Here is a 21,109-nt window from a genome sequence, read left to right as displayed (position 1 = left end):
TTTCATTGAGAATCTGCTTTATATATGGTATGAGAGAGGAATTCAGTTTTTTTCCTTTCCAGATGGTTAGCCCATTGTTCCAACAGCATTTATTAAATACTCTGCTGCTTCCACTGAATTTAGTATTTTCCTATTTATATCTTCCAATGTGTCTCTTCTTTTCCCCTCATGCTAAAGTATGACAGTGCCTTTATTTTCTGGGTTAAAAAGCCATAGCTAGTTACTTTTTATTTCTGAATATGAGAAATCACAGTGTAGAGAAAAAGCACCTTTGACCTTTCAAAGAAGTAGTCATTAGTAAGCTATCTATTGTAGTAGTCAGTATGTTGTTGTTCAACAAATATTCCCAGCTCTCTGCCTTTTTAAGACAGGATCTTGCACTGTCGTCCAGGCTGGAGTGTGCTGACATGATCATGGTTCACTGCAGTTTTGAACTCCTGGGCTCAAACAATCCTCCCACCTTAGCCTCCTGAGTAGCTGGGACTACAGGTATGTGCCAACACACCCAGCTAATTTTTTAATTTTTAATTTGCAGTTTTGCTATGTTGCCCAGGCTGGTCTCCAACTCCTGGGCTCAAGCAGTCCTGCCACCTCAGCCTCCCAAAATGCTGGGATTACAGGTATCACCCACCATTCCCAGCCTACCTTGCAGATTCTTGATAAAATTGTACTTTCTGGCCCTTATTGTTGGCTGAGGCCATGTGACTTGTTCTGATAAGTTGTAAGGGACCTGCCTTGTGTCACTTTTGGGCCGGGTCATTTAATTGCTGGTGTGAAACCTTCCAGAACTCTCTTTCCTGTTGGATAATGATTGATAATGTTCAAGATGCTGGCTTTCCCTTCAGTCTGGATCCCTGAATAACCCTAATAAACAAAACTCTCTTTTACTGCTGTATGGAGCATGTATTATGAGTGAAAAGCCCTTATTTTTATAAACCACTAAGATTTAGGGATCGTTTGTTTCTGAAGCATACCCTAGCATATCCTGACTGGTATATGTATGTTCTTTCAGTATCTATTTGAGTTCTTTATTATCAGCTAAAGTCAAACTAGAGGGTCTTCTAAGAAGAAGATACTGTTTCATGTGAACTGTTGTGAATAGGGAGAGATACAATAATTCTAGGGAAAAAAGCCACGAAATAGTAACTTCTCACTTGATTTTTAGAATAACTTTACTTTTTCAGGTAATCTGGAGCTTTCAAAATGTTTGCCAAAGCGACAAAGAATTTTCTTAGAGAAGTTGATGCTGATGGTGACCTGATTGCAGTATCAAATTTGAATGACTCTGATAAGGTACAGCTTCTAGGTCTGGTGACAAAAAAGAAGAGATTCTGGTGCTGGCAGAGACCCAAGTACCAGTTTTTATCCATCACCCTTGGCGATGTACTCAAAGAAGACCAATTTCTAAGTCCAGGTATGTTTCCTTGGATATATTCTATGGTTAGTCCCAGAACAGATGATGATTTTTTTTTTTTTTTTTTTTTTTTTTTTTGACACGGAGTCTCTGTTGTCCAGGCTGGAGTGCAGTGGCAAAATCTTGGCTCACTGCAACCTCCGCCTCCCAGGTACAAGTGGTTCTCCTGCCTCAGCCTCCTGAGCAGCTGGGATTGCAAGTACCCACCACCACACCCAGCTAATTTTTGTATTTTTAGTGAAGACAGGGTTTCACCATGTTGGCCAGCCTGGTCTCAAACTCCTGATCTCAAGTGACTCACGCACTTTGGTCTCCCACAGTGCTAGGTTTACTCAATCTCGGCTCACTGTAACCTCCGCCTCCCGTTTTTAAGTGATTCTCCTGCCTCAGCCTCCCGAAGTGCTGGGACTGTAGGCATTCACCATCACACCCAGCTAAGTTTTGTATTTTTAGTAAAGACGGGGTTTCACCATGTTGGCCAGGTTGGTCTTGATCTCTTGACCATGTGATCCGCCCGCCTCAGGCTCCCGAAGTGCTGGGATTACAGATGTGAGCCACCGCGCCCAGCAATGATTCTTTTATGCACATGTTGCCTTGAGTCTCAATACTTAATAATGAATTCTCCTGTTTGTCTGTCATCTTAAAAACATATCCTTTCTTAAAATGACCAAAATTCTGCAACCACACCCAGCTAATTTTTTCATTTTTAATTTGGAGTTTTGCTATGTTGCCCAGGCTGGCCTCCAGCTCCTGGGCTCAAGTAATCCTCCCACCTTGGCCTCCCAGTATGCTGGGATTACAGGTATCACCCACCATCCCCAGGTTTTATAATAGTGGTTTTAGTATAAAAGTAAGACATGCTTACTGTACGTGTTGTGGCCGCTCAGCAGAAGTGGGGTGGATCACCCACCCCAAATGTGGTTTGGTGTTGAACTGATGATGCCATATGCCCATCAAGAAGGTGTGAAAATTTTTAGTATTCACATAATGATACTTCCTGGGGAAAGCAGGACAGGCTCTAAAGCTGGTCCAAAAATGGCTACAGAGAAGGGGATGAGGATGGGCTCAGCTTTTATTGTGATTAGAGAGTGCACATGGGCACTGGTGTCTGCATGCGGGATGAACTGATGTGGTTTGAGGTTTCACTGACACCATGGACAGAGCACCTGGAAGCTCTTAACACCTTGTCCAGATGTGCAAAAGAAAGAGAAGAAGGAATGGGGCCTCAGAAGCTGACAGCAGTCAGACATCAAAAATGGGGTCAGATGTATTGTTACAGTACAGTATAAAATATAGAAAGGGATGAAGAAGAAATTTTAAAAATGAACAATTCTACCATTGTGTGTTAATTCCCATTAACACTTGGTTTGTAGCCTTTTATTTCTCTGCATCTAATTTTTAATAACAAAATTAAAAATACACTGTAGGCCGGGTGGAGTGGCTCATGCCTGTAATCCCAGCACTTTGGGAGGCCGAGTTGGATCTATCATGAGGTCAGGAGTTCAAGACCAGCCTGGCCAACATGGTGAAACCCCATCTCTACTAATAATACAAAAGGTAGCTGGGTGTTGTGACAGGCACCTGTAATCCCAGCTACTAGGGAGACTGAAGCAGGAGAATCACTGGGTGGCAGAGGTTGTAGTGAGCTGAGATCACACCACTGCACTCCAGCCTGGGTGATACAATGAGACTCCATCTCAAAAACAAATGCTGTATATAATTTTTACATACTCCTTATTTTTTACTTAATATTGTTTCCTCCCCCATAGGTTTAAATACAATTTTTTAATACCATTTTTAAAATACAATTTAAAGTTGTATTTTTAAAAATACAACTCTTACTTGTATTTTTTAAAAAATACAACTCTTAGTTGTATTTAAAAGAAATACAACTCTTACAAAAAAAATACAACTCTTAGTTGTATTTTTGAAAATAATACAAATACACCTCCTAGTTGTATTATTTTCAAAAATACAAAATACAACTCTTAGTTGTATTTTTGAAAATAATACAAATACACCTCCTAGTTGTATTATTTTCAAAAATACAAGTTGTATTATTTTCAAAAATACAACTAAGAGTTGTTGTATACAAATACACCTCCTAGTTGTATTATTTTCAAAAATACAAGTTGTATTATTTTATAATACAACTAAGAGTTGTATATTATAATACAACTAAGAGTTGTATTTTGTATTTTTGAAAATAATACAACTAGGAGGTGTGTTTGTTTGTATTTTCAAAAATACAACTAAGAGTTGCATTTTGTATTTTTGAAAATACGACTAGGAGGTGTGTTTGTTTGTATTTTCAAAAATACAACTAAGAGTTGCATTTTGTATTTTTGAAAATAATACGACTAGGAGGTGTGTTTGTTTGTATTATTTTCAAAAATACAACTAAGAGTTGCATTTTGTATTTTTGAAAATAATACGACTAGGAGGTGTGTTTGTTTGTATTATTTTCAAAAATACAACTAAGAGTTGCATTTTGTATTTTTGAAAATAATACGACTAGGAGGTGTGTGTGTTTGTATTATTTTCAAAACAACTAAGAGTTGCAGTTGTATTTTTGAAAATAATACGACTAGGAGGTGTGTTTGTTTGTATTATTTTCAAAAATACAACTAAGAGTTGCATTTTGTATTTTTGAAAATAATACGACTAGGAGGTGTGTTTGTTTTTTCAAAAATACAACTAAGAGTTGCATTTTGTATTTTTGAAAATAATACAACTAGGAGGTGTGTTTGTTTGTATTATTTTCAAAAATACAACTAAGAGTTGCATTTTGTATTTTTGAAAATAATACAACTAGGATGTGTATTTGAGTAGTTGTAGAAATACAACTAAGCTAGGGGAATGCCTTGGGTTACTTCTGGAAGTCAGAAATGGAGGGGGGCTATTCCTAGCGTTATTATTAGGGCGATTAGTATTGTTGTAGATAGGGTTTGGTGGAGAAGGGGGTTGATTGTCCATTGTCCTGAGGAGAGATAGTTGAGAAGGGTGGTTATTAAGAAGATTATGGATGCGGTTGCTTGTACTAGGAAGTATTTGGTGGATGCTTCTGTGGATCGGGGATTTGTGTTCTTAGCTAGTGTTGGTACAATAGCTAGTATGTTTAGTTCCAGGCCTATTCAAATTAGGAATCAGTGGGAGCTGAGTATTGCAATTATTGTCCCTATTAAGATTGTGAGGGAGATAAAGAGGTGGGCGAGGGGATTAATGTTAGTACGGGAAGGGTTTAACCAACATTTTCGGGGTATGGGCCCGATAGCTTATTTAGCTGACCTTACTGATTAGGATATGGTGTAATAGGTAGCACGGAGAATTTTGATTTCTCAGGCACAGGTTCGATTCCTGTAGTTCTAGAAATAAGAGGGTTAGGACCTCTATAATTTACTCTATCAAAGTAACTCTTTTATCAGACATATTTCTTATGTTTGGGGTGGGATGCTGGATGTTAGGGTAGGTAGTGAGATGTACCATATACATAGGGCTAGTGTAAGTGGTAGAAACTTTTTTCATAGAAGATGTATTAGTTGATCGTAGCGAAGTCGTGGGTATGCGGTACGGATTCATAGGAATAGGGTGGTTAATAGGAGAGTTTTGATTATAAAGTTTGTTGTGTAAGATTCTGGTAGAGTTATATTATGGGGAGTTGCTATGAAGATAGTAGTAGTTAGGGCATTTATTATAATGATATTTATATATTCTGCTATGAAGAATAAGGCGAAAGAACCAGCAGCATACTCAATATTAAATCCTGAGACTAGCTCAGATTCGCCCTCTGTCAGGTCAAAAGGGGCTCGGTTGGTTTCTGCTAGTGTGGAGATAAATCATATTATGGTGAGGGGTCATGTTGGAAGTAAAAGTCAGGAGTGTTCTTGTGTTGTAATTAATGAGTGAATATTAAATGAACCACTTATTAGTAGAGTTGATAGTAGGATAATGGCTAGGGTGACTTCGTAGGAGATTGTTTGGGCTACGGCTCGCAGTGCACCGATTAATGCGTAGTTTGAATTGGATGCTCACCCAGATCATAGGATTGAGTAAATAGCTAAGCTTGATGTTGCGAGTACAAATAGAGGGCCTAGGTTAAAGTTGATAAGGGGGTATGGTATGGGTAGCGGGGTTCATAGGATAAGGGCGACTGAAAGGGCTAGGATAGGGGCAATTACGTATAGAGTTGTGGTGGATGTTGTGGGTAGTAGGGGTTCTTTGGTGAAAAGTTTTATTGCATCGGCGATTGGCTGGAGTATCCCGTACGGGCCGATCGTGTTAGGGCCTTTGCGAAGTTGTATGTGGCCTAAAATTTTTCGCTCTGTAAGCGTTAAGAAGGCCATGGCGATCAGGGCGGGTACGACTAGTAGTAGCAGATTGATTATGAACACGTTGTTAAGAAGAGGAGTTGAACCTCTGGTTATAAAGTTTAAAGTTTTATGCAATTACTGGGCTCTGCCATCTTAACTAGCCCTTATTCTTGGGCAGGGATAGTAGTTTGTTGATTGAGATAGGAGTCATTTGATTTATGAGGGTGCTTTGTTAAGTGGGCCCTATTTCTCTTGTCCTTTCGTACTGGGAGGAATATTTAATAGATAGAAACCGACCTGGATTTCTCCGGTCTGAACTCAGATCACGTAAGACTTTAATCGTTGAACGAACGAACCATTAATAGTGGCTGCACCATTGGGATGTCTTGATCCAACATTGAGGTCGTAAACCCTATTGTCGATATGGACTCTAAAATAGGATTGCGCTGTTATCCCTAGGGTAACTTAGTCCATTGATCAAGTTATTGGGTCAATAGGGGCAGGTTTACTTAGACTAGTGAGGTCTTGGTGTGTGTTTTTCGGGGGTTGTGCTGTACTCCGAGGTCACCCCAACCGAAATCTATAGTACATTAATGATAGGTTAATGCCCGTAGGTTTTTAGGATATTGATTTGTACCATTAAATTGAAGCTCCATAGGGTCTTCTCGTCTTATTTGTACATATCCGCCTCTTCACGGATAGGTCAATTTCACTGATTGAAAGTAAGAGACAGTTAAACCCTCGTGTGGCCATTCATACAAGTCCTTATTTAGAGAACAAGTGATTATGCTACCTTTGCACGGTTAGGGTACCGCAGCCGTTGAACATGAGTCACTGGGCAGGCAGTGCCTCTAATACTGGTAATGCTAGAGGTGATGTTTTTGGTAAACAGGCGGGGGTAGAGTTTGCCGAGTTCCTTTTACTTTTTTTAATCTTTCCTTAGTGCATGCCTGTGTTGGGTTAACAGTTAGGGTAATAGTGTGTTAAGTTGTAGGATCTTGTGGTTTAGCTGTTAACTAACGGTTATTGTTTTGGTCTGAGATAAGCTCATGCAAGGAGAATAATTTCATGTTACTCATACTAACATTATTGCTTCTATTAGCCAATAGATTAGTCCAATGTGTATTAGGAGTTCGGTGGTATGCATAGAATTAAGAATTATTGTATGTTGAGCTTAAACGCTTTCTTAATTGATGGCTGCTTCTAGGCCAACTGTAGTGGTGGAGTGTCTTACTCTCTATGTTAAGGTTGTTCCCTTTGGTCTGAAGAGCTGTTCCTCTTTAGACGAACAATTAAACTTACGAGGGGATTGAGTATTTCTATAGGTAAGTTTAAGGCTGCACTAAAATTCTGTCTTGGACAACCAGCTATCACCAGGCTCGGTAGGTTTGTCGCTCCTACCCGTAGATTTTCCCACTATTTTGCCACATAGTTGGGTGTGCTCTTTCAGCTATCTTTGGGTAGCTCGTCTGGTTTCGGGGGGCGTTGTTGACGTTCTCTATATAAGGCCATATCTAGTTAATTCATTATGCAGAAGGTAGAAGGGCTTATCTTTGCTTTTTTATGCCTGTGGGGTTGTCTTTCCCTTGCGGTACTGTGTCTATTGCTCCTAGGGTGAAATTTCTATCGCCTATACTTTTATAAGGGGTAAATGGTTTAATTATTGTGTTTGTATAGTAAAGTTGAATAGGATTTGGGCTAGGGTTGGCTCAAAGTGATCAGTTATTTTGAGATCTTCCGGGTGTAGGCGGGGTGCTTTGCTTTAAGCTACACTTTGATTAATCCAAGCGCACTTTCAAGTACGCTTACCATGTTACGACTTATCCCCTCTACATCAGTATTTAGTGGCTTAGTTGTTAATGTACTTTGTGTGATGGTTGAGGAGGGTGACGGGAGGTGTGTGCGTGCTTAATGGCCTTGCTTCAATCAAGCTCTCTATTCTTGGTTTACTGCTAAATCCACCTTGTGTCCTTAGGTTTCATAAGGGTTGTCGTGTAATTTTCTAGTTTAGAAAATGTAGCCCATTTCTTCCCACTTCATTGGCTGCACCTTGATCTAACGTTTTTATGATGATACTCTTGCTTACTCTGCGATCTTTAGGGAGTTTGCTGAAGGTGGCGGTATACAGGCTGGGGGCAAGAGGTGGTAAGGTTTATCGGGGTTTATCGATTATAGAACAGGCTCCTCTAGACGGATGTAAAGCACCGCCAGGTCCTTTGAGTTTCAAGCTGTTGCTTGTAGTGTTCTGGCGAATAATTTTGTTGTTTAAATTATTAAGGTTTAGGGCTAAGCATAGTGGGGTATCTAATCCCAGTTTGTACCTTAGCTATGGTGTATTCAGGTTGTTAAAGCCACTTTCGTAGGGTATTTCACTGTAACCGGGGTTTTTTACAACTTGGTTATAGGTCAGCTTTATTGGCATGAAATCTTAAACACTCTTTACGCCGGGCTTTATTAACTTGAGTCAATCGTATGGCCGCGGTGGCTGGCACGAAATTGACCGACTCTGATCATCAGCGTAGCTTAGTTGAACTTTTTTTCGTTGCTAAAAGTTTGTCACTGCTGTCTCCCGTGGGGGCGTGGCTAAGCAAAGCGTCTTGAGCTGCGTATGTGCGTGCTTGATGCTCACTCCTCATGTTCTGGCGTTCTAGAGGGCGTTTTCACAGGACTGTGGATGCTTGCATGTGTAATCTTGCTGAGAGCTAATAGAAAGGCTAGGACCAAACCTTTGTGTTTATGGGGCGGTAGTCACCCTTCTAGACATTTTCAGTGTCTTGCTTTAAATATTAAGCTACATAAGCTTGGCTTATTTGAGGCGGTTAGCAGCGGGCTAATTAGTTTTAGGGCTTAGTCTGCTGTATATGGGCGCTAACACATTTTCTGAAGGGTAGGGACTGGTTGATGCTATTTATCTTGAAGGGCAGGTTTTTGGGGTTTTATTTATCTGCTCGGATTAGCTTATGGGTGGGACGGTTTAATATTAATACTAAAATCCTACTTCATCGTTATGTGCATCAGAAAATGGAGGTGGTAGAAATGGGAATGGAGGTTAAATTGTGTAAAGTTGATTGGGCAAATTCTAGTTAATTACTTACTATGTCCTGAAACCATTGACTGAATAACACCTTGGTGGGTGGGTTGGGGGCCAAGACATTCAATTTAGGTGCGATGATAGCATAAAGTCTGGCAAGACACAGACAGGTCCCACAGGACGGGTAGGGGGACTCCTACCGGAGCCTACGGAAATGCTGAGGATTTCCCTCCCCCCCCACTTCCCCACACAGGCACTACATGCATCCAGTGACGCGGTTAAGACGGTGATAGCGCTACACCATCGTGATGTCTTATTTAAGAGGAACGTATGCACGATCTTGATGGGATGGCCCTGAGATAGGAACCAAATGCCAGATATAGTTTCAGTATAACCAAGCCCTGTCTATATGGGCCCGGAGCGAGAAGAGCCGCAGATGTAGGCGGGTTGCTGGCTTCACGGAGGTTGGTAGATTAAGAGACCAAATAGGGAAGGGGATATCCATGGTTACAAGGACTGTAGAATTAAAATGCGCTATGTCCGATCAATGGCTAGATGTATAAATGTACAATTAATGAATTACATTACTGGACAATATCCATGAGGGGTACGGTTGAATGGAGGGTTAAGTTGTTATGTGCTATGGTCCTCTGTGGAATTAGAGTTCTTGCTTGTAAGCATGTTGTAAATGAATTACGCATGCTTTGGTGTAATGTGCTATGTATGATTAAGCATTTCCAGTACTGTACATTATTCATGGGGCTAAACATTAATGCACTAATTACATAGGGTGGTGGTGTTATGTATGCTTAAAAGACACATTACTGCTAGTCCGTCAATGATATAAATTAACGTAGTTTGTTACTCAGAGAGTAGTTTAGGATTAGAACTTCAGCTTTGGGTGTTGGCAGCAGAACTAAGTGTTCTCTCTCTGATGTCCTGGGGAGCGGGTGTGTCTCCTTTTCTGGTTTACAAGACCAGGGTAATTAGGTTATACTACAAGGACTTTATCACTTAAGTAGTTTGTTTTCGATTAGGGCTGAGAGGGGTATTAGGGCAGTGATGATAAGAAAATATATGATGGATGCAGTTGGACCAATAACTGTAAATGGGTGTTCAACTGGTTGGCCTCCAATTCATGTAAGTGTGAACAGGTCGGCTGTTAATGTTCAGAATATGATTTGGGTAATTGGTCGGAATGTTATACTTTGTTGCTTTGATAGGTGTGTGGTTGGAATAATTGTAAGGACTAAGATGGAGAGTAGGAGGGCTAGTACGCCTCCAAGCTTGTTAGGGATAGATGGCAGGATTGCGTATGCGAATAGAAAGTACCATTCTGGTTTAATATGCGGAGGGGTGCTGAGAGGGTTAGCTAGTGTGTAATTGTCTGGATCGGTTAAAAGGTCTGGTATAAATAGTGTTAGACTTATTAGAAGTAGAAGGAGAAGAATTAGCCCTAAAATGTCTTTAATTGTGTAATATGGGTGGAATGTGATTTTTTCAGGGTTAGATGTTATTCTTGATGGGTTGCTTGAGCCTGCTTCATGTAGGAACAGTAGGTGAATAGTTGCTAGGGCTGCGATGATGAAGGGTAGGATAGAGTGGAAGGTAAAGAATCGTGTGAGAGTAGCCTTATCTACTGAGAAGCCGCCTCATACTCACTGCACGAGGTTGGATCCGATATATGGGATGGCTGATAGGAGGTTTGTAGTTACTGTGGCCCCTCATAATGATATTTGGCCTCATGGGAGAACGTAGCCCATGAATGCTGTGGCTATGGTTGTGAGGAGTAGAATTGTGCCGATGTTTCAAGTTTCTCGAGAAAGGAAGGATCCGTAGTAGAGGCCTCGGCCAATGTGGAGGAAGAGACATGTGAAGAATATGGAGGCGACGTTGGCGTGCATGTAGCGGATTGTTCACCCGTAGTTTATGTCTCGAGTGATGTGGGCTACTGAGGAGAAGGCGGTCTCGGTGTCTGGAGTGTAGTGTATGGCTAAGAATAGGCCCGTGGTAATTTGAATAATTAGGCAGGCTCCTAAGAGTGAGCCTAAGTTCCATCAGAAAGAAATGTTGGATGGTGTGGGAAGGTCAGTAAATGAGCTATTAATGATTTTTGTTAAAGGATGTGTTTTGCGGGGTGAAGTCATTATGGTTCTTACAGTTGAAGTACAACGATGGTTTTTCATATCATTAGTCATGGTTATAACCCATGTGAGAATAATGACATACGCTTTATTTTCATTGAGTGTGACTTTAGTCATAGGGTTTGTAGGGTTTTGTTCTAAGCCCTCTCCTATTTATGGGGGGTTGGTGTTGATTTTTAGTGGTGCTGTTGGTTGTGTGATTACATTATATTTTGGTGGGTCTTATATGGGACTTACAGTTTTTTAAATTTATTTGGGCGGTATAATGGTTGTTTTTGGTTATACTGCAGCTATAGCGATTGATGAGCATCCTGAGTCGTGGGTATCAAGCATTGATATTTTAGGAATATTTGTGTTGGGTGTAGCGATAGAGACAATAATGCTTATGGCATTGGGTGGTGATTATAAGCAAACGGTGGAGGTTACTGTAAATTATAAGACTGTGGCTAGTTGAATAATTCATGAGGGAGAAGGGCCAGGGTTGATCCGTGAGGATCCGACAGGTGCCGGTGCTTTATATAATTATGGTGTTTGAGTTGTTTTAGTCACTTGTTGGGCATTGTTTATGGGTATACATATTGCAATTGAGTTGACTCGAGGTGGGGGTTAGATGGTTAGTAGTAATGCTAGGATAGGTATTATTAGGAATGATAGAAAGTATAGTTTGATTAGACCCTTTTGGGTGGAAGTAGTTGTAGAGATTGAGGTTTGAGTTTGTGCAGTTATTTTTGGTATGGATTTTTCCAGTCAGAGTAGATCTAATCAGATGGAGGCAAAGTTTTGGCTTGTTGTTAAGCTTGAGTGAGGTTTTAGGCGATGAGTAGTGGTTGAGTAAAAGCCTAGTATGTTAGAAAAGTAGTAAGTTTTTACTGGGGTGCTTAATTTTACATTGTTAGTCATAAGGCTAAGTTCTATTGCTAGAAGGAGCCCTAAAGTGGTTGTGCCCAAGGCTATAAGTTTAATATAGTAGGGCATAGTGATTTGGGGGTATGAGGCAGGAAGAGCGCAGTTAGAAATAAGAAACCCAGCGAAGATACTACCCACTGCCAGGCGACTGATTGGGTTTTTTAATAGTGGGTTATTTTCATTGATTGAGATTAGAGTTGTAAAGCGAGGGTATCCTGTTAGGGTGTAGAAGATAATACGGATACTGTATATAGCTGTGAGAGAGGTGGCTACAAGGGTAGTCGTTAGGGCTCAGGCGTTGGCATACGACGTGTTGGCGGCTTCGATGATTAGGTCTTTTGAGTAGAAGCCTGCGAGGAAGGGTGTTCCTATAAGTGCAAGGCTGCCGATAGCAAGTGATGAGGTGGTGAAAGGTAAAGTTTTGAGCAGTCCGCCTATTTTTCGGATATCTTGTTCATTATTAAGGCTGTGGATGATGGATCCTGCGCATAGGAATATCATGGCTTTAAAGAAGGCGTGGGTGCAGATGTGAAAAAAGGCTAAGTGTGGTTGATTAATCCCAATGGTTACTATTATAAGGCCTAGTTGGCTTGAGGTTGAAAAGGCTACAATCTTTTTTATATCATTTTGTGTTAGAGCACAGATTGCTGTGAATAAGGTGGTGATAGCCCCTATGGATAGGGCAAGTGTTTGAATAAGTGAGTTATTTTCAGTTATAGGGTGGAAGCGAATAATTAAGAAAATGCCGGCGACAGCTATGGTGCTGGAGTGGAGAAGTGCTGAGACAGGGGTTGGTCCTTCTATGGCAGAGGGTAGCCATGGGTGAAGGCCAAATTGAGCTGATTTTCCTGTTGCTGCTAGGAGGAGGCTTATTAGGGGGAAGGTGTTTGCGGTGGAATTTAGGACAAATATTTGCTGGAAGTCTCATGAGTTGGAGTATAAAATAAATCATGTTACTGCCAGGATAAAGCCCATGTCCCCGATGCGATTGTATAGGATTGCTTGCAGGGCTGCTGTGTTGGCATCTGTTCGCCCGTACCATCAGCTGATTAATAGGAAGGATATAATTCCTATTCCTTCCCATCCGATGAAAAGTTGAAATAGATTGTTAGAGGAGATCAAGATTAGTATTGTAATGAGAAAAATGAGTAGATATTTAAGGAATTGGTTTATATTTGGGTCTGAGCTTATATATCATATTGAGAATTCTACAATTGATCAGGTGATAAATAGTGCTACAGGGGTGAATATGATGGAGAAGAAATCTAGTTTGTAGCTTAGTGATAGTTTGATGGTTTGGATAGTTACTCAGTGTCAGTTTGAAATTATTGATTCTTGGCCTGTAAGGATGAATAATATTATGGACAGGGTGCTGGTAGTGAGAACATAGATGATGGCTAGTTTTACGTAGTGCGGGTATAATATGTTTTTGTTAGGATTAATGAGGGTAGCTAGGATTGGCGCTAGTAGAGTAATTAGTGTTATTAGAGTGATGGAGAAGTGTATTATTACTTTTATTTGGAGTTGCACCAATGTTTTTGGTTCCTAAGACCAATGGATGACTACTATCCTTTAAAAGTTGAGGAAGCCAAGTTATTAGACTTGGAAGCATGAATTAGCAGTTCTCGCGCACTTTCTCGGTCATTAAGAAGTTATATTCTTCTATTGTTAGATTCACAATCTAATGTGTTAGCTAAACTATAATTACAGGGTGAGGGCCCCATGATTACCTTGGGGTTCAAGGTGAGAAGGAGGATTGGCGTTATATGTATCAATATTAGCACATTTTCTCGTGTAAATATTGGTTTTACATTGCCGGTGCCATATGTAAGTGGGCCTCGTTGTGTGGAGGTATACATATGAAGTGAGTAGAGTGCTGTGATTAGTATGTTAAGTCCTGTGAATATAATAGTAAAGTTCGATCAAGAGAAGGAAGATACGATTGTGAGTAGTTCTCCCACTAGGTTAATGGCTGGCGGTAAGGCCAGGTTAGCAAGATTTGCTAGGAGTCATCAGAGGCCCAGAAGTGGGAATAGTGTTTGGAGTCCTTGGGTAAATGTTATAGTTCGGCTATGAATTCGTTCGTAATTTGAGTTTGCCAGGCAGAATAGCATGGATGAAGTAAATCCATGGGCGACTATTAGGATTATTGCGCCAGGAAGCTTCAGGGAGTTTGGATAAGGATGGCCAGGATGACCAGTGCTATGTGGCTGACAGAGGAGTAGGCAATAAGTGATTTTAGGTCTACTTGTCGTAAGCAGATTGAGCTTGTTATAATTATGCCTCAGAAGGATAGGATGAGAAAGGGGTAGCTTATTTTTTCTGTTAGGGAGCTTAGAATAGGGATAATTCGTATTATGCCATAGCCGCCTAGTTTGAGTAGGATTGCTGCGAGTACTATTGAGCCGGCAATTGGGGCTTCAACGTGGGCTTTAGGTAGCCGTAGGTGAAGTCCATATAGGGGCATTTTGACTATAAAGGCCATCATGCAGCCCAACCATATAATATTGTTAGTTCAAGAGGGTAGGAGCTCCTTAGTTTTGATTATTATTGTTAGTATATTTAGTGAGCCTAGGTTGTCTAGGTGAAACAGTAGTGTGATGAGAAGTGGAAGGGATCCTATTAGTGTGTAGAATAGGAAGTATGGGCTAGCGTGGAGGCGTTCAGGCTGGTATCCTCAGCGGGAAATAATAATTAGGATTGGAACTAAGGTAGTTTCAAATAGAATGTAGAACAAGATTAGTTCTGAAGCTGTGAATGTTATGATTAGGGAGATTTGTAGTAGAATTAATATTGAGATGTATACTTTTTTCCGTGGGGAAGAATTATGGTAGAGGTGTTGCTGGGTGGCTATGGTTATTAGTGGTAGTAGTCAGGTTGTTAGGGCCAGAAGGGGCGCTGTTAGTGAGTCTGAGAAGGAGGTTAGTGACAGACTATACAGGTTGTAGGGTGTATATAGGAGTATGAGGGTGAGGGTGCTAATTAGTAGACTTCAGAGTATTATGTTGACCCGTAGTATGTGGTCTTTTGATAGCCATGTTATCGGGAATAATATAGTTGTTGGTAAAATAATTTTTAACATTGTTAGAGTTTAAGAGTTGTATTTTGTATTTTGGAAAATAACGCAACTAGGAGGTGTATCTGCATTATTTTCAAAAATACAACCAAGAGTGGTATTTTGTATTTTGGAAAATAACGCAACTAGGAGGTGTATCTGCATTATTTTCAAAAATACAACCAAGAGTGGTATTTTGTATTTTGGAAAATAACGCAACTAGGAGGTGTATCTGCATTATTTTCAAAAATACAACCAAGAGTGGTATTTTGTATTTTGGAAAATAACGCAACTAGGAGGTGTATCTGCATTATTTTCAAAAATACAACCAAGAGTGGTATTTTGTATTTTGGAAAATAACGCAACTAGGAGGTGTATCTGCATTATTTTCAAAAATACAACCAAGAGTGGTATTTTGTATTTTGGAAAATAACGCAACTAGGAGGTGTATCTGCATTATTTTCAAAAATACAACCAAGAGTGGTATTTTGTATTTTGGAAAATAACGCAACTAGGAGGTGTATTTGTATTGTATTTTGTATTTTCAAAAATGAGTTGTGGCACATCCAGGATAGGGGCTGCTGTTCTCCCTCTGTGTAGTGTCATCCTTGTCTAGTTCCTTTTCAGTCTTCACACTGGAAAAGTCCACACTTGAAATGGTCTATTGATCCACCTGGATAGTGGTTAAACATGTGCTCACTTTATTCAGTAGGGCTTTCTGTGCACCTTTCTATAGTATTGGAATTGAAAACCAGCGGAAGAGAAAAGCATCTAATGGAGCCCTGGCTGCTGGTCCACGGCGTGCCCGCAGTCCACACACACACACACGTGCTGCCTTGTTTTCTTAAACACACAGCGTGACTGCTGGCTTTCCATCTGAGTGCCAGCCCGCTGTTTCCCAGGGCGCTCTGCACAGGCTGGGAAAGCTAAATGACCTAAGACACCGAGGTGACCTTATCATCAGCTTCCTTTGCTTGTCTCCTCCGTTCCAGTGGTCGTGGAGTCAGACTTTGTAAATTATGAGAGCAAGTTTGCAAACCATGTGAGCGGAACCCTGGATACCGCCCTGGGGAAGGTCAAGCTGAACGTGGCCGGCAGCAGCCGTGTAGAGAGCCAGTCTTCGTTTGGAACCCTGAGGAAGCAGGAGGTGGACCTGCAGCAGCTCATCAGAGACTCTGCGGAGAGGTAAGGAGGCTTCTGTTTGGCATTTTGGATTTTGACACATCTCACATTTAAAGGTCATTCAGTTGGACCTTTGTTAAAAGGGCGACAGATTCGATCTCTGCCTATCGATAAACGTGTCTTGAATGCACTTGTGCTGAAACGTCATGAGAAGCACATTCTTTAGTCTGAAATTGCTTGACTGTTCTCAGCCTGAGGCAGGGAGGCTTGGGAGGCATTTTCAAAGGACGTTACTTCAGGCATATAGGTACTTCCTTCAATCGCATGATTTATAAAACGCCATCGGTGAAAATGCTGTCCTGCATTTTTGAATATTAATTTTAGAAGCCGGAAAGTCATGACCCCCCTCAGGCTCGTTATAATTTTCTGATGAAAAAAAGAAAGCAAGTGAGAGGCTTATAAAAAAAAGCTCTAAAACAAGAGCTGTTTTTAGTCTTTGAAGTCTTGAAGAAAACCGCACATTTATTCATGGTTTGGCTTTTGGTAAATACATTTTACCACAGTATAGCTCATCATTATTCTCATGTTTATTCAACATTCAAAAAAATAATTGTATTAAGTGGCTCCTGTGTGCCATGTACTGTTCTACATTTTGGGGAAACTGCAGAGAACAAAATGTCAAAATGCCTGCCCTGTATTCTAGTGAGGAGAGTAGTGTGCAGTAGGTCGATGGGAATCAGTGGTGGGGAGAGGGTCTAGGGCATGCTAGGAATGGGGGCTATGGATTTAGAAAGTATGGCCAGAGAAGGTGTCATGGAGAAGCTGGCATGAGGGCAAAGCCCTGCAGGAGGAGAGGGAAGGCACAGGGACATCTGGGCAGGATGTTGTGGGCAGTGGCCTGTGCTCAGGGTGGCCTGGGCCCAGTGGGCAAGGGGAGGGCAGGAGGGCAGAGTTGGAGAGACTGAAAGGAGTTGGGCACCAAGTCCCACAGGACCTAAGGGCAGTGGAGAGGCTCGATGGAAAGGCTCATTGAGAGCCAGTGGAGGATTCTGGGCAGGGAAGCGGCGTGATCTGACGCACTTTTTTAGAAGGATCATTCTGGCTGCTGAGTTGAGAAGAGCCTGGATGGGTGGCAGCCAGGAGTCTAGTTGAGAAGTTACTGCGGTAATTCAGCAGGGATATTTCAGTTTGTATAGTAATGGGTGCATTTTCCTGTGTAATTCTATTGCCCTTCATTCTTTTAAGGCATCCATTCAAATTCAAATAAATTAAGAGAAAATTCACTTGTATTTCAGTATGGCTGGCTTATTTTATCTTTAGCAACATTTTAAAGATTATATGGAATATTAAATAGGTGCTCATCCGACAAAATTAAGCTTAAAAATTAATGAATAAAAAAATACGGTAAGACTCACATAGCATTACCTGGGTGGATTTTGTACAGACATTGAGAGTGCCTGGGCAGCTGCTGACTTCAAGTCCCAAGCCCCTCTCCAGTCACCGCCCGTACTTACTGAGCTGAAGTACCACGGCCGTGTGTTGACTGCCTACTGACACTTTCTAGAACTCCACAACCACACAAAGCTCTGACTCTGCCAGGGGTTCCCTTTTGCCCAGAGAACTTGAAGTTCTCTCTGGTAGCAGCAGGTAGAAGGGACAGCTGCCTCCATCTCTGGTGGTCATGATCTTTATTTTCCTTTCTCTACAGCTGATCTTTGCTAGAGTCCCATTTTCCTTCTCACCTACAATTGTTGGGACACACTAGAAAAGTATTTGATATTTATCGGAAATGAAGATGTAACTGCGTGTCCTACATTTTCATTTGCTAAATCTGGTGGCACTGGAGAAGGGGAAAGGGAAGCTGGGCGATCCAGAGCCTCTTCTCTGCTCCCTCAGTCTCACGCAGCCCTCTCTAGCTTAGCTGTGTTTTGCAGTCTTGTTATTTCTATTTCAAGAAACACAGTTTGGCCATGCTCTATAATCACGTTTCCCGATGTAGGTTTTCAAACACTTCATGATTCAGGTGTAGAAGCTCTTGCTGAAAGAAAGCGTACGATGAGGGTCAGTGAGAAGAGATGGGAGGAAACACTCGAGAGAAAGAAGCCAGAGCCAACAGTTGTTAAGTGGAGGAAGAGGGAGGAGAGGAGGGGAAGGAAAGGGGCATCCGCAGAGCACCTACTGTGTGCCAGGCACTTTATTTGCAGCCTCTCCTTAACTCTGCACAGCCTCTCCTTTTATACTTAATGGCACCAAGGCTCAGGAAGGAGAAATAACTTGTTCCCAGACACAGAGCTCAAGTTGGATGCTGGAACTGGGATTCAACCCAGGATTTCCTAGCTCCAAAGCTCTTGTTCTTTCCTGTAAATCATGTAAAAGTCATTAAAATGATGGCACAGAATGTAATGGCAGAGGCATGAATCCGAATCCAAGTTTCTAGGGAGGATCCCTAGCGGGTGAATCGTGGGATAGAAACTGTCCTGAGCAGGCACATGTGCATAACCAGGCCTGCTCACCTGGAGGTGTCTGCACACAGGGATGAGATCACTTGGATTCAGGGGTCCTATTACTTGTAGAGATGATGGGGGAAGGGATGCCCGGGGAGTGGTGCCACCAGAAGCATGATAAAGAATAAATAAAAGGACTAGAAACCAAAGAAGAGTCAGCACAGAATCACCTTGCCCTTTTTAGGCTGCTAGGAGGAAAGAGTGAGCTACAGGGGAGAGGAGGGGAGGACAGGGGTGGGAAGGAAAGACTTCTGCTCCTGGCGTGAACGTCAGTAAAGCTAACATTCTTGTGCCTTCATGCTGGAGTAATACATTCTTACCCACCTTGTTTGCCTGTCTTTGGACTCCGATAACATCATGGGGATTGATAAGGCGTTGTTGATACATGCCTGGCCTAGGGCGTGGCGATTTGTGATGCTTAAGTACTGTTCCTTCCGAGGGCTTAGTTACAGTCATTTTTATTTCAGGTCATTTAGATAAGTTGTCATCTACAAGTTGTTTTAGGCTTCAAAGATCAGAATATTAGCTTTATTGTTTATGAAATGTGTGCACATAACAAAAACAAACTTGGTTCTTGAAAAAACAAGCCTGTGCTGGCCAGGAAGGCATCCCACAGACTTAACCTTCCGGATACCTGGAGCCGACCCCTTTGAATGCCATGTCTGTCAGATCTTAAGCATGCTTAATGGAAACCATTCTAAGATACATCACGCACTTTTTTTTTTGGATGGAGAATAACAAATTTATTGAGGCTTTTTTAGAGGGACTCAGATTCATGCGATAAGCTCTTTAATTTTTGTGTTTAATAGGCTCTTTCATCATGATTCTGTAATACACTCTTTTTGTTTGTCTGCCTTGTCTTCTGTGGTCAGCTGCCATTTGTCATTACCTTAAGTATAAAAGCCACAGCCCATCCCACCCCTGCCACCAGTTTGTTGCTTCTGGTAAGTTTATTCCTGGTCAATAACTTAGGTGGACCTGTAAGCCACATCTGCCCTTGCCCTCAGTTTCCCCAGCTGTAGGTGAGATAGTTGGACTAGATGATCTCTAAAGGCTTTCTCCTGGCTGAGAGTCTGGAAGTGAGTGGACTCTGGAGCGTATGCTCAGCTCCTTCCCCTGAGTTCTGGGCCTTGGTCCCAGCTGTTTTCCAGAGACCATGCTGTTTCACTTTCCTGGCTATTTGAGGATTGAGGAAGGCGTTACCATAATGGCACATCCCACTGTTATTCTTTGTCATATTGTAAAGGGAATTTTAGTAAAGCAGATGACACTTTTCTGTGCATGTGCAGTAATGAGAGGTTTGGTTCTTTATTCGACTTCCAATTTAAATAAATTATATGAAACCAGTATATTAAAGCAGTGTTATGACAATGACAACAATTATTTAAAATGTTTTAAAATTACACTGAATATACATATACATACATTTACATAAATATATATATGCATATATTTATAGCATATATGGCATATTTTTTAGAGGAATTTTTTAATAGGAAAATATGTTCCATGAGATGTTTTGATATAGGCTTACAATGTATAATAATCACATCACATAAAATGGGATATCCATTACTTCAGACATTTGTCCCTTGTGTTACAAACAATCCAATGATATACTTTTAGTTATTTTTAAATGTACAGTTATTGACGTTAGGTACCCTGTTACACTATTAAATACTAGATCTTATTCATTCTGTACCCATTAACCATCCTTATACCCCACCACCACTGTCCCACCACCCCTCCCAGCCTCTGGTAACATCTGTCTACTCTCTATCTCCATGAGGTCAATTGTTTTCATTTTTAGTTCAACAAATAAGAGCATATGAAGTTTATCTTTCTGTGCCTATTTTATTTCACTTAACATAGTGACCTGCGGTTCCATTTCTGTTGTTGCCGATGACAGGATCTTATTCTTTTTTATGGCTAAATAATACTCCATCGTGTATATGTACCACATTTTCTTTATCCATTCATCTGTTGACGATTAGGTTGCTTCCAAATTTTGACCATGGTGACTAGTGCTGCAATAAATGTAGGAATGCAGATATCTCCTCAATATACTGATTTCCTTTCTTTTGGGTATATATCCAGCAGTTGGATTGCTGGATAGTATGGTAGCTCTATTTTTAGTTAGTTTTTTGAGGAATCTCCAAACTATTCTTCATAGTGTACTAATTTACATTACATTCCCATCAACAGTGTACAAGATTCCCCTTTTTTTCACATTCTTGTCAGCAGTTTTATTGTCTGTCTGTTGGATAAGAGCCATTTTAACCAGAATGAGATGATAACCCATTGTGGTTTTGATTTGCATTTCCCTGATGATCATTGATGTTGAGAACCTTTTCATATGCCTGTATGCCATTTGTATGTCTTCTTTTGGGAAATATATGTTTAGATCTTTTGCCCATTTTTAATATAATTATTAGATTTTTTTCCCTACAGAGTTGTTTGAGCCCCTTTTACATTCTCGTTATTAATCCCTTGTCACATGAATAGTGTACACATATTTTCTCCCATTCTGTTGTCTCTTCATTTTGTTGATTGTTTCATTGCTGTACAGAAGTTTTTAACTTGATATGATTCCATTTGCCCGTTTTTGCTTTGGAGGCCTGCA

General features: G+C 41.0%; 1 protein-coding gene, 1 non-coding gene and 1 pseudogene across 8 annotated transcripts in view; 1 reads left to right on the top strand and 2 right to left on the bottom strand.

The window, feature by feature from the left end:
- The window catches only part of GSDME (gasdermin E), an 84,644-nt gene that overhangs the window by 19,494 nt on the left and 44,041 nt on the right, over window positions 1–21,109 (top strand). For 4 of the 7 annotated variants that reach the window (XM_074379624.1, XM_074379623.1, XM_003935135.4 and 1 more), the window contains exons 2-3: window positions 1,185–1,414; window positions 15,853–16,045. In XM_074379624.1, the coding sequence (XP_074235725.1) occupies window positions 1,204–1,414; window positions 15,853–16,045 (404 nt within the window). In that variant the 5' untranslated portion in view covers window positions 1,185–1,203. Of the gene's footprint in view, window positions 1–367; window positions 490–1,184; window positions 1,415–15,852; window positions 16,046–21,109 lie in introns of all 7 variants that reach the window. The other 3 variants (XM_010345687.3, XM_039472556.2, XM_074379622.1) reach the window with 2 other exon arrangements.
- LOC141580149 (NADH-ubiquinone oxidoreductase chain 1-like) lies at window positions 4,845–12,306 on the bottom strand (annotated as a pseudogene).
- On the bottom strand, window positions 7,501–8,455 carry LOC141580189 (18S ribosomal RNA). The gene has a single exon (XR_012512274.1). It is a non-coding gene; the product is annotated as an 18S ribosomal RNA (ribosomal RNA).

This window comes from Saimiri boliviensis, chromosome 10 (genome assembly GCF_048565385.1).
Source record: "Saimiri boliviensis isolate mSaiBol1 chromosome 10, mSaiBol1.pri, whole genome shotgun sequence".
In the NCBI taxonomy this organism is placed as follows: Eukaryota; Metazoa; Chordata; class Mammalia; order Primates; family Cebidae; genus Saimiri; species Saimiri boliviensis.
Note: the sequence above shows the minus strand (reverse complement) of the source record. Positions and strands in the feature narration are given on the sequence as shown.